The 18604-nt window shown below is 39.7% G+C and overlaps 1 protein-coding gene across 1 annotated transcript; it reads left to right on the forward strand.

The window, feature by feature from the left end:
• Positions 1-10144: 10144 nt before the first annotated feature.
• On the forward strand, positions 10145-17399 carry mtmr8 (myotubularin related protein 8). The gene is made up of 14 exons (XM_020464960.2): positions 10145-10432; positions 10904-11026; positions 12974-13136; positions 13256-13413; positions 13588-13716; positions 14774-14908; positions 15003-15135; positions 15317-15426; positions 15610-15735; positions 15868-15917; positions 16106-16306; positions 16430-16558; positions 16711-16837; positions 16928-17399. Exons 1-14 carry the CDS (start codon positions 10409-10411, stop codon positions 17135-17137), a joined length of 1818 nt encoding a protein of 605 aa, XP_020320549.1. The 5' UTR covers positions 10145-10408; the 3' UTR covers positions 17138-17399.
• Positions 17400-18604: the final 1205 nt, after the last annotated feature.

Here is an 18604-nt window from a genome sequence, read left to right on the forward strand (position 1 = left end):
AAGGCCTACCAATCTATTAGTAGGCTACGAGACTTGCCTAGATAAATAAAGGTTAAATAAAAATAAAATATATATATTTTTTAAATCCTCTGTGTGAAGAGATTGTCCTTCCCTCCCACTGTTTTTCCCCACACACCAGCAAGGACACTATTTTAAAAACTTATAGGATAGTATACATCACAAAATCCTTAAACTCCAAATCTCCTGGCTATCCTGAAGATATAGCTTGTTTGCAGCCCAAAACATTGGAAGGCTATTGTTCTAGCATTCTACCATGGCACTCATTTTACAATGCCATGAGTCATTTTGTCAATATAGGCCTATGGGATGATTGTCACACTATGTATTAGTCACCTTTATTACGGTGGGATTTTAGACAGTTTGGAATCATTATTATAGGATCAGTTAGGACAAAATTGCTGAAAAGAATTTTATTTACACATAAATATGCACTGAAATCAGTGGATAATAAACATGTTACCAAAATGTACTGTATGTACTCTCTCCATAGATAACTCTTAGTTCAACAAGTGGGTACTCACAAATGACTGTACGATGCAAAGTGTCCACCAATATGATCAACTATGTTTGTTTTCCAAATACCATTTTAGTCCTGCTCGTTTCTGTGTCATGTGGCAAAAAAAGTATCTATAGAAGTGTAATCGCATCATATCGTGACACCTGTGTACAACTGTTCTGTGTGCATTGGAGACTGCGGGATGGAATGGACGACCAGTTGGTGTCTGTACATGTAGCGGTTATCTAAGACTGTTGGACCATTAACATTGTGTGCTCTGGATGCATCAAATAGTTCACATATGGCTTATAGAATGGACCAGGTGGCTGCGTGAGGCACATAATGGTTAGATTGTGTACATTTTTTATGATTGAATTTAGGCAAATTAGCTGCCTAACTCATTGAACCTGCTTTGTAGAATACCCCTCTCCATTCAGTGCAACAAAAATTGTGAGGAGGAGTTTAGGGAGGATGTGTTTAATGCTAGAATGTAGACTTTCTTTCTTTCAATCTGTGATTGTTACATCCATTTTGTTACTTTAAAATTAATTATATGTACCCATTGATTCTTGAAGAATACAACTTATTAATGCTTCACGAGCTGAGTTCAACTGTCTTACATCATCAAAACACAAAATATAACCTTGTTTTACTCTGTTCTTGCATCCAGAGCTGAGCTGACAAGGTACAAATCTGTCGTTCTGCCCCTGAACAGGCAGTTAACCCACTGTACCTAGGCCGTCATTGAAAATAAGAATTTGTTCTTAACTGACTTGCCTAGTTAAATAAAGGTAAAATAAATAAAAAAAGAGTGGTTACATTACATTTTTGAGAGTGGTTACATTTCTCCAGCTCCATCCCTCAACTGTTTACTAAAAATACTATATTATTCACTGTTGTGTTTTTGCAGAATTCACTTTAGTATTCACTGTAGTGTTTTTAAGGGCTAAAGTCAGCAAAAACACTACAATGAATAGTGTAGTATTTACTGTAGTACTGTAATTAATGTTGTGTTTTTTGCGGTTTGCAGTATGCTTTGGTATTTACGGTAGTGCTTTTGGACTGTAGTATACTGTAGTGTTTTGTGGACTGTAGTATACTGTAGTACAGTGCCTTGCGAAAGTATTCGGCCCCCTTGAACTTTGCGACCTTTTGCCACATTTCAGGCTTCAAACATAAAGATATAAAACTGTATTTTTTTGTGAAGAATCAACAACAAGTGGGACACAATCATGAAGTGGAACGACATTTATTGGATATTTCAAACTTTTTTAACAAATCAAAAACTGAAAAATTGGGCGTGCAAAATTATTCAGCCCCTTTACTTTCAGTGCAGCAAACTCTCTCCAGAAGTTCAGTGAAGATCTCTGAATGATCCAATGTTGACCTAAATGACTAATGATGATAAATACAATCCACCTGTGTGTAATCAAGTCTCCGTATAAATGCACCTGCACTGTGATAGTCTCAGAGGTCCGTTAAAAGCGCAGAGAGCATCATGAAGAACAAGGAACACACCAGGCAGGTCCGAGATACTGTTGTGAAGAAGTTTAAAGCCGGATTTGGATACAAAAAGATTTCCCAAGCTTTAAACATCCCAAGGAGCACTGTGCAAGCGATAATATTGAAATGGAAGGAGTATCAGACCACTGCAAATCTACCAAGACCTGGCCGTCCCTCTTAACTTTCAGCTCATACAAGGAGAAGACTGATCAGAGATGCAGCCAAGAGGCCCATGATCACTCTGTATGAACTGCAGAGATCTACAGCTGAGGTGGGAGACTCTGTCCATAGGACAACAATCAGTCGTATATTGCACAAATCTGGCCTTTATGGAAGAGTGGCAAGAAGAAAGCCATTTCTTAAAGATATCCATAAAAAGTGTTGTTTAAAGTTTGCCACAAGCCACCTGGGAGACACACCAAATATGTGGAAGAAGGTGCTCTGGTCAGATGAAACCAAAATTGAACTTTTTGGCAACAATGCAAAACGTCATGTTTGGCGTAAAAGCAACACAGCCCATCACCATGAACACACCATCCCCACTGTCAAACATGGTGGTGGCAGCATCATGGTTTGGGCCTGCTTTTCTTCAGCAGGGACAGGGAAGATGGTTAAAATTGATGGGAAGATGGATGGAGCCAAATACAGGACCATTCTGGAAGAAAACCTGATGGAGTCTGCAAAAGACCTGAGACTGGGACGGAGATTTGTCTTCCAACAAGACAATGTTCCAAAACATAAAGCAAAATCTACAATGGAATGGTTCAAAAATAAACATATCCAGGTGTTAGAATGGCCAAGTCAAAGTCCAGACCTGAATCCAATCGAGAATCTGTGGAAAGAACTGAAAACTGCTGTTCACAAATGCTCTCCATCCAACCTCACTGAGCTCGAGCTGTTTTGCAAGGAGGAATGGGAAAAAATGTCAGTCTCTCGATGTGCAAAACTGATAGAGACATACCCCAAGCGACTTACAACTGTAATCGCAGCAAAAGGTGGCGCTACAAAGTATTAACTTAAGGGGGCCGAATACTTTCGCAAGGCACTGTATTTATGCAGAAAATACTGTAGTATTTACCATAGTGTTTTAGTTGTATTATCTTTTACATACAAGTGGAGGCTTTCTACTTGAGGAAACCTACTGGGTAAATACTAAAAGATAACTTTTTCATAGCCTATAGGTTGGTAGGACTGGGGTCTGAATGGATAGTTCAGAGCTTTTGCTCTTTTCTATAACCTGTAGGGAACAAAATATATGGTCTATACCTGGCATTTAGGTTTCTCACTTATGGGTGGCACAAATTGGCATACGGGGTGGGGAATGGGCAGATAAAAACAATTTAGTGTTTTTGCAGACATTACTGTAGTATTTACTACATTGTTTTTTGCAGATAATACTGTAGTATTAGTATTTTACAGTATACTACAACATTTTATAGTAAGTACTACACATGATCAAGTGATACTACAGTGTGTAGTATAGTATTCTACAGTTTACTACAGAATTCTATATTAAGTACTGTAATATATTTCATGTGGGATGAGCTGAAGGAAAGTGACATTGTTTTGTGTATGCTTTCTATATAATAAACACCTAACTAACCTAATCAAATGTTGTTGCTGTATTGTAATAATAGTGTTTCAGAGAGATTTCTTCTTAATAGCAGTCAAGATACAATATATTTTCTATGCCCTTATAGGATCACTACTATGGAAATAAGAATGAATAGAATGGGCTTGGAACCTCTAACTCTGGTAATTTGACAGTGATGTAATCATTTCTATGGTACTGTAGAAAGTTAATTTAAATTATGCTAACTGATTTGGCTCATGCAATGGAATGTATTTTTTTAAATGTAATTTGAGTTGATTCAACAAATCACAGCACAGATTGATGGTTACACTTCCTGCTTTTACTTCCTGCTTTGCTCTAATGGATACACTCGCAATGACCGCCAGTCCACCCATTATGCCATCATTCACTTAAATGGGGACACCTGTTATACTCATTCTTATTTCTATGATCACTACCCTCTACAAATAGATGTATCATACAGCAGGGAAAAAGTAATTCATATTCTATATGCCCCATCTGAGAAGTCCATTGCAATGTTAAGGGACATTACTAGCAAGTCAGCCTCAGTAAAAACAAGCTTGCAAATTTGCATCCAAAATCCTCAACTGGCTAGCAGTGTCAGTTGAATACTAATGGTTTGCAATGTAATCTCTTTGTGCTATACCAAATCTCTGCTAATAACATGATGACCAATGTTCCCTGTCATTTATTTTGGCACTGAGCAAATTTCAGGTCCGCTGAGCGCAAGCTTGAACGTTGTGAGAATTCTGTGCAACTGCCAGCATGTGTTTACTGTGAACACTGAGGCTGTACCAGCTTTAAGTTACAGTTTTAACAGTGGCCATGTAGTCTACTGTGGCTATTTCATGATAATGTAGGCCTACCAGTGGCCTACCATCAAAAACAATGGAGAAAATGCATCCCATAACATTTTACCATGGAAATAGCTATTCTATCATTCAGCCTACAGTAGCAGCCAATGTAGGCTGCATTCTACATTCCATGAGACTTTTGAAACAAACATGGAGGGCTTGACATTAACCTTTTTATCCACTTGTCCTTCAGACAAGGAGGTGACTGAAAATGTTATTGTATTGATGCAAGAAAACACTTTACAAAATAAAATACATTATTATTTCAATACCATTATTACATATAATCAGACATATTATGCTACCCTCTGCCTATTGGCTACTTAGCTTATTCAAGCCTGTCTCAAAATACAACACTGCCCAGTTAAGATTTAAAAAAAGCTCTTTACCTGACTTGCTTTTCAAAGACGCCTAGAAATGTACACATTTTGTGCTCTTGTAGGAAGCAATCATTCCCCTATTGCTGACTACAAATGATCTATAACTGGGCTAATAAATCACTAGCAGTCACTCCCCTGTTGCTGACTACAAATGTTCTATAACTGGGCTAATACATCACTAGCAGTCACTCCCCTGTTGCTGACCACAAATTATCTATAACTGGGCTAATAACTCAATAACTAGGATATGATCAAAATGTGCACACGTGGCTACATGCAGCTCTCGCTTTGATTTCAAAACAAGCATCTACTCATGACCGCTCATGCTGTAAACACAGTTCAGTTCAACGTAAATGGCACAGATCCATATATGGCAATGGTCTATTTGCATATAGGCCTACTGCAGCTTTGATTGTTTATGCCGCACTGGTCTCTGTAGAGTATGAGCTGAGTAGTGTGTGTCAATGCAATAGAATCCTAATCCGATGCATTCTGCCTACAACAAAATCTCTTGCATAGTTTGTTTTGTTTCAGTATGTTGCATTGAAAATATTGTGTTGCTAATATATAATATTGTGTTGATTCGATCACAATTGCCACAGTAAAGGGAAACGTTGATAGTATTAACAGGAAACACTTTAGAACAAAATGCAAGCCGAGATCTACTGCTCAGATTTTTTTTAACATTACATTAAAAAAACATAAGCCGTTGCAAAATTAACCAATTAAAAACAGTACTGTAAGCAATGAGGTTTGTGCAGTAAGCCATAGGCCCAATACATTATCACAGTATATTGGCTTTGCTTGAATTGACCTGCCAATCCATTGTTGTTCAGGCCATTTAAAAAAATTATATTTCAAAATTTGAGGTAGGCTATATGATCACACCGGTAATAGATCTGTTGTTGTATTACTTGTGAGGCACAGCTGAGTTAGCATACATTTAAATAATTTGCTTTTTATTGTTATTTTACTGGGCTGATGGTGCCTGCATCTCAGTGGTGTAAAGTACTTAAGTAAAAATACTTTAAAGTACTACTTATCAGGTTTCAGGTAAAACGCAAGTGCAGACTGTGTTGTAGTAACAATGTTTATTGCAACAGGGGCAGGCCAATGACAGGTCAAGGCAGGCAGGGGTCGATAATCCAGAGTAGTGGGGCCAAGGTACAGGACGGCAGGCAGGCCCAGGGTCAGGTCAGGCAGAGGTCGGTAATCCTGAGTAGGGGCAAAGGCACAGTACGGCAGGCAGACTTGACTCAGGGTCAGGGCAGGCAGGTGGGCTCAGAGTCAGGACAGGCAAGGGTCAAAACCAAGAGGCCGCAAAAAAGAGAGACAGTGGAAAAGCAGGCGCTGAAACAAACCCATGGTTGATTTGAATAAACCAGATGAACTGGCAACAGACAAACAGTGACCACAGGTATAAGTACCTAGGGGATAATGGGGAAGATGGGCGACACCTGGAGGGGGGTGGAGACAAGCACAAGGACAGGTGAAACAGATCAGGGCGTGACATACTAAGTTGTTTTTTTGGGTATCTGTACTTTACATTACTATTTATATTTTTGACTACTTTTACTTTTACTTCATAACTTTCCAAAATAAAATAATGTACTTTACTCCATACATTTTCCCTGACACCCAAAAGTACAGCGTCTCCTGACCCCTCCTGTCTCAGCCTCCAGTATTTATGCTGCAGTAGTTTATGTGTCGGGGGGCTGGGGTCAGTTTGTTATATCTGGAGTACTTCTCCTGTCCTATTCGGTGTCCTGTGTGAATCTAAGTGTGCATTCTCTAATTCTCTCCTTCTCTCTTTCTTTCTCTCTCTCGGAGGACCTGAGCCCTAGGACCATGCCCCAGGACTACCTGACATGATGACTCCTTGCTGTCCCCAGTCCACCTGGCCATGCTGCTGTTCCAGTTTCAACTGACCTGAGCCCTAGGACCATGCCCCAGGACTACCTGACATGATGACTCCTTGCTGTCCCCAGTCCACCTGGCCATGCTGCTGCTCCAGTTTCAACTTCCACCTGACTGTGCTGCTGCTCCAGTTTCAACTGTTCTGCCTTATTATTATTCGACCATGCTGGTCATTTATGAACATTTGAACATCTTGGCCATGTTCTGTTATAATCTCCACCCGGCACAGCCAGAAGAGGACTGGCCACCCCACATAGCCTGGTTCCTCTCTAGGTTTCTTCCTAGGTATTGGCCTTTCTAGGGAGTTTTTCCTAGCCACCGTGCTTCTACACCTGCATTGCTTGCTGTTTGGGGTTTTAGGCTGGGTTTCTGTACAGCACTTTGAGATATCAGCTGATGTACGAAGGGCTATATAAATAAATTTGATTTGATTTGATTTACTTGTTACATTTTAACAGGAAAATGGTCCAATTCACACACTAATCAAGAGAACATCCCTCGTCATCCCTATTGCCTCTGATCTGGTCACTAAACACAAATGCTTAGTTTTTAAATTATGTCTGAGTGTTGGAGTGTGTTCCTGGCTATCCATCAATAAAAACAACAAGAACATTTTGCCTTCTGGTTTGCTTAATATAAGGAAATTGAAATTATTTATACTTTTCCATTTACTTTTGATACTTAAGTATATTTTAGCAATTCCATTTACTTTTGATACTTAAGTATATTTAAAACCAAATACTTTTAGACTTTTACTCAATTAGTATTTTACTGGGTGACTCACTTTTACTTGAGTCATTTTCTGTTAAGGTTTCTTTACTTTTAGGGAGAGAGCAGCAGACTGAGGGTCCGCCTCTCAACATCCCTCCACTCTCCCTTTCCTCCACTGACACTGACCAAAAAGGGACACAGACTTCCAGCTGACGGGGCGACTCGAGTCTCTTCTAGTCTCGCAGCATTATTTTTGCCTCGTGCACAAATTCATGTTGTTATTCATATGAACAGAGAAAGTGAAATATTCCTCGATATTAAAAAAGACCCAAGCCGCTAATAATAAGAACAGCTCAAGCCTACAGATACACTCTCCTACTCAATCAGTACTGATGCACTGCTTGTTGTAGCACTGAGTGGAAATAGGAAGAATGCACAATTTATGGCTTATAAAAGTGTTGAATACAAAGTGTTGACAGTGCTGAGTAAGAATTTAAACATGAACTCACTCATAAAAACACCAACTATTTGCTGTATTTGTTGACAGTCTCTCTAGTCATGGTTTTAAACGTTTTGAAATATCACAGTATCAATTTTGCTGTAGCTTTCTCTTACGCCTGCTACATTACTGCAGACACGGTAATCTGAGCAATTAGATTGGCCAGCGGTAGACCTGTAGTGCACTTGATTTGCTCTCTGGGCCCGCCGGGAAGGCAGAGTTTATACCTTCGGACACCAGAAATGGTTCAAAATGACAACAGTTTGCCTTCCTGGCACACAGGGCAGTTGAATCAGGTGCATCTACCCCCAACAGCCCAAAATAAATAAATAGAAAAGAATAAACCAAATAGGAACACAAGGCTTCATCGTTGGGTTTTTTACGTAAATGTTTGGCGATCGACTAGCAATGCATTGGAGAACAACCGGTTGGTGACCACTGCTCTAGAAAGTTGAGTGAAGTTCAATCTCGTGTTTCTCTCTGTGGGCTGATATTTCTGCGTGGCAGTCCCAGTCATCGACTGGCACCAGATTGCTATAATATATGATGTGGTTAGCTGATACAGTAGCCTATCTAAAATATTATATCCAGGCGCTGTAAAATCTGGCATGCAATCAGCAACGCCTGGGCAGAGGAACACGCCCATTATAAATATCCATCTTGACATTCCAGAGCAATAGTAATGGTGTCTTTTTTTAGGGACTAATGGCGGCTAACTCCGCCATGGCTCGTTGGCCAAAGCCGATGGGGAAATTAATGGGCTTTTTGTACTGTTTTGGATAAACGCCGAAAATAAGGTCGGTGGTAAACACAGGTTTAGGAGATATTATACATTTTGTTCTATGAATGTTTAAGCATTTAATCAAAACAAGCACACAAAGGCTTAATAATTCATGAAAGTAAATTTAACTGACTGATATTATCTCATAGAACAAAATGTATAAGATCTCCTAAACCTGTGTTAACCTCGGACCATATTTTCAGTGTAAATCCCCATTCACTTCCCCCTTAGGAATGGCCAACTAAACATTTTATATATATAACATGAAAATGGTGGATCAATTTACTTCTACCAGATGCCTTTTCATTAAGTTTTTGCGCTGAAGACCATTGCTCTATGTTTTTGCTCCTTGAAAACCATTCAAAAAGTATACAAAACTACAGGCTACTTGATCCATCACTTGCAAAACATATTTTGCATCGTTTATTTGCTTGCAGAAAACAAGGAGTTCTCATAGACCACCAGGGTAAAAAAATATATTAAAAATTGACATGTTGCTTATGAGTGAATTTCACAATACTTTTAGATTATAATTAGATTTTATGATTTGTATGAATGTCCTACTTAATATACTGTTTGTGTCATCATCGCAAATCAACTGTGTTTTACATTTTATTTTATTTTAAATAAACAAGTATAATGGCTCTTTGGCTAGCTTTGCTTCCAGCCTATGTCAATGAGCGTTAGCATTCAAACTACAACTGCTGCATCCAAAATAGGTATTTTGCAAAGATCACAACCAAATATAATCTGAGCAATTTTTCAAGCGATAATCAAAATAACATTGCAAGCGTATTACAACCCCAAAACGTGTTTGTTGTTTATAAATAATAACTACGTAAATATAGGCTATACATAACGGGTACAGATGGTGATGGCTTTCTTTCTGCATCCTAAAGTCCCGTGCTTCTGTGCGTGACGTAGTATGTGTCATGTACTGAAAAGGGGCTTATACAGTGAGTGATATTCTTTGAAAGCATTCATAACCTTTTCTAAACATAATTAATATATATATTTTTAAACAGCATCGAGATTACAACAAAAGCATAAACAAGAGTAGTATGTTCTTATGATTTAATCAAGGGTTGTATTTCATATAATTGAAAGTACCAATTTTGCAGCTGTACAATAATATCTCACATCAGCACAACTTTGGTATGTTACCCTTGCTAAAATCAGAGCAAACGGACAAAAATGGAACAGTGATGAGGGTGTGTTTGAAAAAGCCAATAAGCTGTCTCAGCAAATGCATGTAATTGATGTCCAGAAATGTTATACACATACTGTACAAAGGCACACTACTAAGTCATGCATGTGTCTGGTAGGCATTTCTTTCCTGTGCAAATGGTCCTACTGTAGCACAAATGACACATGGCTACATGCATTTGAAAACTGCTACACTGTCAAATTTGACTAGCTTTGTAACATTTCGCTTGAAACATGAAACTGCTAAAAGTTCAAAATATAGAGGAAGTTCCTTACAAATTAGGCGACCTTGAACGCACCAACATTTTATTGCTAGGCTGGCTTGCGCTAGGTAGGAAGGCAGAATTACAAGTTTCTTCGGGAAATAGCAACCGAAAAAAAAAAAAAAAGTCGTTTTTAAAAAATGAATCTTGTTTAGACCAGCACCCATTTCTTGGCATTGGACGATGGAGCACATTTTAACGCCAAAGGTAGGTGGCCACTAGCTAACTAGCTAACTTTAGCCAGTGATGCTAACTGGCAATAACTAACGTTAGTTAGCTAGCAACTACGCTAACATTACCTGACTTCGTTATCTAGCCTGTTACGTTTCATAGGATAGTTTTAAAACTGAATAATCTGCCAGCTCTCTGATTTAGCTACATAACACTGTTAAATTAGTCATGTTTGATTGTTAGCTAGCTAGCAACTATAGTTGTCATGAGACTGACCGTCACAACAAGCAACAGCAAATACGCTAGCTAGCTAACTAAAGTTACATTCCTGCATGTCAGCACACCTGTGTTGGAACCTCTAGGTCTCCAGGATTTCCTGGTGTTGGTTTTAGTAAGAGTGCTTGGAAATTATTTCTCTGCCATTCATTCACCTGTTGATATTTGTTATTCAGAGAATGGCATGTGGTGACTCAATCTGTCCTAATGTCGTTTTTATTTGAAATACAGGTGGAAGAAGTGAAATTGTTGGATCGATACACTGCAAAGAAGCCAGCCATTGGCACTCTCTATCTAACAGCAACCCATCTAATCTTTGTGGAGACCTCCTGTAACACTCGCAAGGAAACCTGGGTATGACACTTGCTCAGAGAGCATGGCAAGGGTTTGAGCGCCAAAGGGGTGTAATTGCCTGGTATGAAAGCAACCCATGGCCCTTTCCCATACTATGTACACCTTCACTGTTCACATATATGAAGGCACTGGATAGGATGTAGACTAAGTTGGTGTGTAAGCAACTACAGTGGGGCAAAAAAAGTATTTAGTCAGCCACCAATTGTGCAAGTTCTCCCACTTAAAAAGATGAGAGAGGCCTGTAATTTTCATCATAGGTACACTTCAACTATGACAGACAAAATGAGAAGAAAAAAAAATCCAGAAAATCACATTGTAGGATTGTTAATGAATTTATTTGCAAATTATGGTGGAAAATAAATATTTGGTCAATAACAAAAGTTTCTCAATACTTTGTTATATACCCTTTGTTGGCAATGACAGAGGTCAAACATTTTCTGTAAGTCTTCACAAGGTTTTCACACACTGTTGCTGGTATTTTGGCCCACTCCTCCATGCAGATCTCCTCTAGAGCAGCGATGCAGAGCAGGGACTGTTGCTGGGCAACACGGACTTTCAACTCCCTCCAAAGATTTTCTATGGGGTTGAGAACTGGAGACTGGCTAGGCCACGCCAGGACCTTGAAATGCTTCTTACGAAGCCACTCCTTCGTTGCCCGGGCGGTGTGTTTGGGATCATTGTCATGCTGAAAGACCCAGCCACGTTTCATCTTCAATGCCCTTGCTGATGGAAGGAGGTTTTCACTCAAAATCTCACGATACATGCCCCAGCCACGTTTCATCTTCAATGCCCTTGCTGATGGAAGGAGGTTTTCACTCAAAATCTCACGATTTCCCCATTCATTCTTTCCTTTACACGGATCAGTCGTCCTGGTCCCTTTGCAGAAAAACAGCCCCAAAGCATGATGTTTCCACCCCCATGCTTCACAGTAGGTATGGTGTTCTTTGGATGCAACTCAGCATTCTTTGTCCTCCAAACACGATGAGTTGAGTTTTTACCAAAAAGCTATATTTTGGTTTCATCTGACCATATGACATTCTCCCAATCTTATTCTGGATCATCCAAATGCTCTCTAGCAAACTTCAGATGGGCCAGGACATGTACTGGCTTAAGCAGGGGGACACGTCTGGCACTGCAGGATTTGAGTCCCTGGCGGCGTAGTGTGTTACTGATGGTATTCACTAGGTCCCCCCGTGTGGTTCTGGGATTTTTGCTCACCGTTCTTGTGATCATTTTGACCCCACGGGGTGAGACTTTGCGTGGAGCCCCAGATCAAGAGAGATTATCAGTGGTCTTGTATGTCTTCCATTTCCTAATAATTGCTCCCACAGTTGATTTCTTCAAACCAAGCTGCTTACTTATTGCAGATTCAGTCTTCCCAGCCTGGTGCAGGTCTACAATTTTGTTTCTGGTGTCCTTTGACAGCTCTTTGGTCTTGGCCATAGTGGAGTTTGGAGTGTGACTGTTTGAGGTTGTGGACAGGTGTCTTTTATACTGATAACAAGTTAAAACAGGTGCCATTAAAATCAGGTAACGAGTGGAGGACAGAGGAGCCTCTTAAAGAAGGTCTGTGAGAGCCAGAAATCTTGCTTGTTTGTAGGTGATCAAATACTTATTTTCCACCATAATTTGCAAATGAATTCATTCAAAATCCTACAATGTGATTTTCTGTATTTTTTTTCTTTTCTCATTTTGTCTGTCATAGTTGAAGTGTACCTATGATGAAAATTACAGGCCTCTCTCATCTTTTTAAGTGGGAGAACTTGCACAATTGGTGGCTGACTAAATACTTTTTTGCCCCACTGTATATGCCCCTTGGTAGCAGGGGTGGTGCCACAAATATTAGGCCTACACCTATCTGGGTTTCTGCCAATATTGAAGTGGTAGGGAACTTAAAAGCCAGGACTCAAGATTAATAGCTTTTGGTTTCACTCTCATATTCACCAGATGTTACACCATCTCATAGCCACAGTAGAGAAACTCCCTCTTACAGCCATGGGATGCCCACTTCACATTTCCTGCAAGAATTTCCATGTGGCTCACTTTGTCATTTCCAGTGAGAGGGACTGCCAAAATGTTCATCAGTCCCTGGTCAGACTCTCCCAACCAGGTACTTACAGTAGCATTCCAGATCAACCCTCCTCCCTTTCGGGGAAAAACAAAATTATGATCCACTGTGAATATTTATACAATTCGTCCATACAGTAACATTGGAATTTTTTTTTATAGGGAAAGTGGAAGAGTTGTATGCTTTTCTTTACAACCCAAAACAAGATGAAGATGAGAGAAGAAATGGTTGGGGCTTTATTGACTCAGCCATGGATTTCAAAAGAATGGGATTGCCCAATGAGTTTTGGGAAATGACAGACCTCAACAAGAACTATGAGGTAAGTTAAGCAATCATATGCCTTTCAGACTCTTTATTGGATTTGCTTTTTTGTCAAACAAATGCTGTCTTGCCTCCCCCATGCAATTCTTAGTTTTGCATTAGCTTCTCATCAAGCAAAGGCATTTGCAACTAATGCATGCACACGTTGTTCTGTTCCCTCTGGATTGCTTAGCTTTGCAGCACATATCACTCAGAACTGGGCATTCCTAAAACCGCAAGTAAGGGCACAGTCTTTGGGAGTGCCAAATTCAGGAGCAGGGGGCGCATTCCTACTCTCTCCTACTACCACAAGGAAAGTAATGTAAGTTCAGACTCTCCCTAATTTAATGCAAGGTTCAGTCTCATCTCTGCGCATGCTATACTTACCGTATCTGTTAACCCTCCTATTGTGTTCGTTTAATGTTAATTAATTCTGTGTTCCCGGTCCAAAATGACCGTCCCATTAGAGCTGATTATAAATCAATAATAATACATATATTATCACCTAATGTTGTTAAATCTTTTTATCAACTTAAGTTCTTGTGAACATTACACGTTTTTAACTTCTATTTGCTATTTATGGCCTGTAGGCCTCATTGACCTGAGCTCATACAACTAGTTTTTGAGTAAAAAAAAAAAAGAAAAGCATAATGTATGGATTATTTTGACTACAAATACTCAGATGAAACATATTGTGCACTGGTGAGGACTCTCCTCACCAGTGTCATGATAAAATATATGGTCAAGAGCCTCACATACAGTATATCGTTTGGTCATTGTGCTGCCACAGAATGAATCGTAAGCAAGGTCTCAAAAAAGCTTTATGTACCAGAGCTGCTATATTACTGCGACAATGTTGCAATTGTTTGTGAGAATGCCAACAGGTGTGGTTCTCCTTTGGGGGAAGATTATATTGGAGAAAGGTTCCCATGGGGGTTGCCATGGAAGCCAAGAAGGGGAGTGAGGTGTTTGTATGTGTGTGCTCAAACACACATGCATGTGGGGGTCTGGGAGACGAAGTGTGTCCATCTGATGAATGGGCATGTGCCTGAACTCAATTTTATACATTAATTGTAGTCTCACCCATTCATTTCTTAAAGACTGGTCATTTTTGATCGGGAACACCACAGGTGTACAAAAGTTCAATAAAACACACAAAATGTAATGAAAATGATCAAAATGTATTTAGTGTGTTCAAATGCCCTGTGTGGACAAAGTCATGGCACCTTATGACAATCAGATTAAAGTAACTACATTTTTCAGAGAGAACTTGTAAATCGGTCCAATTCAACCGGACACAGCAGGAGGGTTAATGATTACAATGGCATTCCAAATGCACTTCATGGTGAAGCTGTTTTGGTTTCCCCCTCATCTACCAGGCTGCCATTTGCCGCTGTAGCCAGCCCCTGTCCGGGTTAAGTGCTCGGTGTGTAGAAGATGAGGAGATGCTACAGGCAATCAGCCGGGCTAATCCCAAAAGCACCTTCATGTATGTGGTGGATACCAGGCCTAAGGTAATAAATACGCTTTCAGATAATTGTATTGCTAATTTCTCCTGTATGTTTCAATTGCCCCATCCTAATCCAAACCATCCTACTTTTCCCCCAGTTGAATGCAATGGCCAATAGAGCAGCAGGGAAGGGATACGAGAATGAGGACAACTACTCAAACATCTGCTTTCAGTTTGTGGGCATTGAGAATATCCATGTCATGAGGAACAGTCTGCAGAAGCTTCTGGAAGGTTACTGTCATTGCTCTCACATTAAAACGAGGAACCATAATCATTGGATGTAATGGGTTATACTTATGAATCATTTACTAAAGTGAAAAGTCATTTTGCAGCATGGACTAAAGACCAGGCAAAGTTCATGCTCGACAAAGTCAAGTTTATAAGGTGCTTAGTTGTCATCTTCTGTTTTCAGTGTGTGCTATGAAGTCTCCAACAATGAGTGACTACTTGACGGGACTGGAGAATTCTGGTTGGCTGCGTCACATCAAGGCTGTGATGGATGCTGGAGTATTTCTGGCTAAGGTAATAGACATCCTGCCATGTAGCGATCTTCTTAGTTCAATATAAACACAGCAACACATTCTTATTTAGTACCTATAATCTTAGAAATGTATGAAAACAAATTATTTTTTTGCTTTGTATCCATCTAGTTTTTTAAACTAGCGTGTATGATGTGGTTCTGAGTTATCCTTTGTCTCTGCTAAGGCTGTGGCTGAGGATAAGGCTAGTGTGCTTGTACACTGCTCAGATGGCTGGGATCGCACAGCTCAGGTGTGTTCTTTGGCAAGCATCCTCTTGGACCCCTTCTATCGTACCATCAAGGGACTCATGGTGAGAACAGAGTGGTTTGCTTACATTATCTTGACACTGAGTATTTTTGTGCTGGACAACACAGTTATTGTCTACAAAATATAATGATTTTAACGCTATTTAAACTCCCATTCTGTTTATTTCTTATTTTAGGTTTTGATAGAAAAAGAATGGATATCTATGGGGCATAAATTCACACAAAGGTATTAACATCTAATATATTTGGAACAAGGCTAATCATCTAACCATGTTGGTGTCTGCTAAATTACACAACTTTGAGACGAAAACAACTGAACTATCGGACAAGCTAAAACCCAGATAAGTCTTAACATAAGATTTTCATGGTGTACATAGGACATAAGAAGATAACAGATATAATATTGAGTTGCAGGTGTGGGCATGTGGATGGGGATCCCAAGGAGGTGTCTCCTGTATTCACCCAGTTCATTGAATGTCTTTGGAATCTCATGGAGCAGTACCCCTGTGGCTTTGAGTACAACGAGAAGTACCTTTTGGAAATCCACAACCATGTTTACTCCTGCCAGTTTGGAAATTTCATTGGCAACTGCCAAAGAGAGCGAGAGGAGATGCGGTGAGGAGTCCCTGAAATAAACTGCAGTGCCTATGCAGACATCTGATTTCCTTTTCTGTAGTAGTCATTTCCAATTTGGAGGTTTTAATCTGTTCGTGAACAATTTATCCTTTCAATCTTCAGACTTTATGAGAGGACCTTCTCAGTTTGGCCATTTCTCTGGGAGAACCGCCATCAGTACAGAAATCCTCTGCACAAATGCTCATTAGGGAGGGAGGTTCTGAGGCCAAGCACATTGCCGTTGAATTTCAAGTAAGTTCTCATTGGTTTCCTGAGTTTTCCACTATGAGCAAATAAATATATTGTCAATGTACATGAGCAATATCTGTACAGGAGTATTTTTTTCAAACATTTGAATTTGTGTTTAATTTGATAGAATACCAATTGCATTATTTATTTGACAGGTTTTGGTGTGGCATGTATAATCATTTTGACAAGGGCATGCAGCCAAAGCAGTCCATTCTGGAACACCTGTTAACCATAACACAGAAAAAGGCAGAGGGTGAGAAGAAAATGACAGATCTCCAGATAGTAAGTGGATATAGATTTTTCTAATGGCACATGTAAAAGCTTTCTTGGGTGGCTTGAATACATTTCTCCAATGTTTTCATTCCTCTGTAGCAGTTGGCAGTCATGGATGGGGTTCTGGCAGATCAGGGCAGTCCAACAGGCACGCCACCTGAACAAACCTCTTTGGCTCCTGTATCGGTTAGCCACACAGCCGAAAATGCTAAACCACTCATGAATGGCGCTGCAGTGGAGGAGGCTGAAATAGAGTTGGTACCTACTGCAGGGAGCGAGAAGATGGAACCAGTAGCTATAGAAAATTGAGTTACTGCCACAAAGGGCACAGTTGTTTCCATGGAGATCAAAGATGTCAGAGGAGGGACAAAGTTCCTCTGAAATAACCACTGAAGCAGTTAAGCTTGTGGCCTGATTATCCAATCTGTTAGTTGACTGAGCAAATTACAGCCTTATTGATGAAACAAATTCTGATCCAATTCTTTAGCAGCCATAGAAGTTGAACATTTATTTAACAATTTATTTTACAACCTTTTTTGGGGGATAAATACAGTGTCTTTGGAAAGTATTCAGACCGCTTGACTTATTCCACAGTTTGTTACGTTACAGCCTTATTAACAGTTTTTACATATGTATTACTATGTTATGTTATGTTTACTCAGTACTTTGAAATCGCTGCCAAAGGTGCTTCAACAGCCTCGAGCTACACGCTTGGTACACCTGTATTTGTGGAGTTTTTCCCATTATTCTCTGCAGATCCTCTCAAGCTCTGTCAGGTTGGATGGGGAGCGTCGCTGCACAACTATTTTCAGGTCTCTCTAGAGATGTTCAATCAGGTTCAAGTCCGGGCTCTAGCAGGGCCACTCAAGGACATTCAGAGACTTGTCCCAAAGCCACTCCTGCATTGTCTTGGCACTATGCTTGGTTTCATCAGACCAGAGTATCTTGTTTCTCATGTTCTGAGATTCCTTTAGGTAAACTCCAAGTGGCCTGTCATGTGCCTTTTACTGAGGAGTGGCTTCCGTCTGGCCACTCTAATGTAAAGGCCTGATTGGTTTGGCCGGGCGGCCAGCTCTAGGAAGATTCTTAGTTGTTCCAAACTTCTTCCGTTTAAGAATGACGGAGGCCCTTCAATGCAGCAGATTTTATTTTGTACCTTCCCCCAGATCTGTGCCTCGACACAATTCTGTCTCGGAGGTCTGCGGACAAATCTTTCAACCTCATGGCTTGGTCTTTGCTCTGAAATGCCCCGTCAATTATGGGACCTTTTTATATAGACAGGTGTGTTCCTTTGCAAATCATTTTCAGTCAATTTAATTTACCACAGGTGGTCTCCAAGTTGTAGAAACATCTCAAGGATGATCAATGAAAACAGGATGCACCTGAGCTCAATTTCGAGTCTCATAGCTGAATACTTATGTAAATAAGGTATTAATCTTTATTTTTTATACATTTGCAAAAATGTCTAGAATCCTGTTTTTTTTCTCGCTTTGTCATATTGTGTGTAGATTAGGGGGAATACATTTTTTAAATAAAAAAAATCTATTTTAGAATAAGACTGTAATGTAACAAAATGTGGAGAAAGTCAAGGGGTCTGAATACTTTTGGAATGCCATATATATATATATATATAAGTACCAGTCAAAAGTTTGGACACACCTACTCATTCAAGGGTTTTTCTTATTTTTTTTCTACTTTGTAGAATAATAGTGAAGACAAACTAATAACACATATGGAATCGGGTAGTAACCAATAGTGTTAAATAAATCAAAGTAT

Source organism: Oncorhynchus kisutch, linkage group LG28 (genome assembly GCF_002021735.2).
Source record: "Oncorhynchus kisutch isolate 150728-3 linkage group LG28, Okis_V2, whole genome shotgun sequence".
In the NCBI taxonomy this organism is placed as follows: domain Eukaryota; kingdom Metazoa; phylum Chordata; class Actinopteri; order Salmoniformes; family Salmonidae; genus Oncorhynchus; species Oncorhynchus kisutch.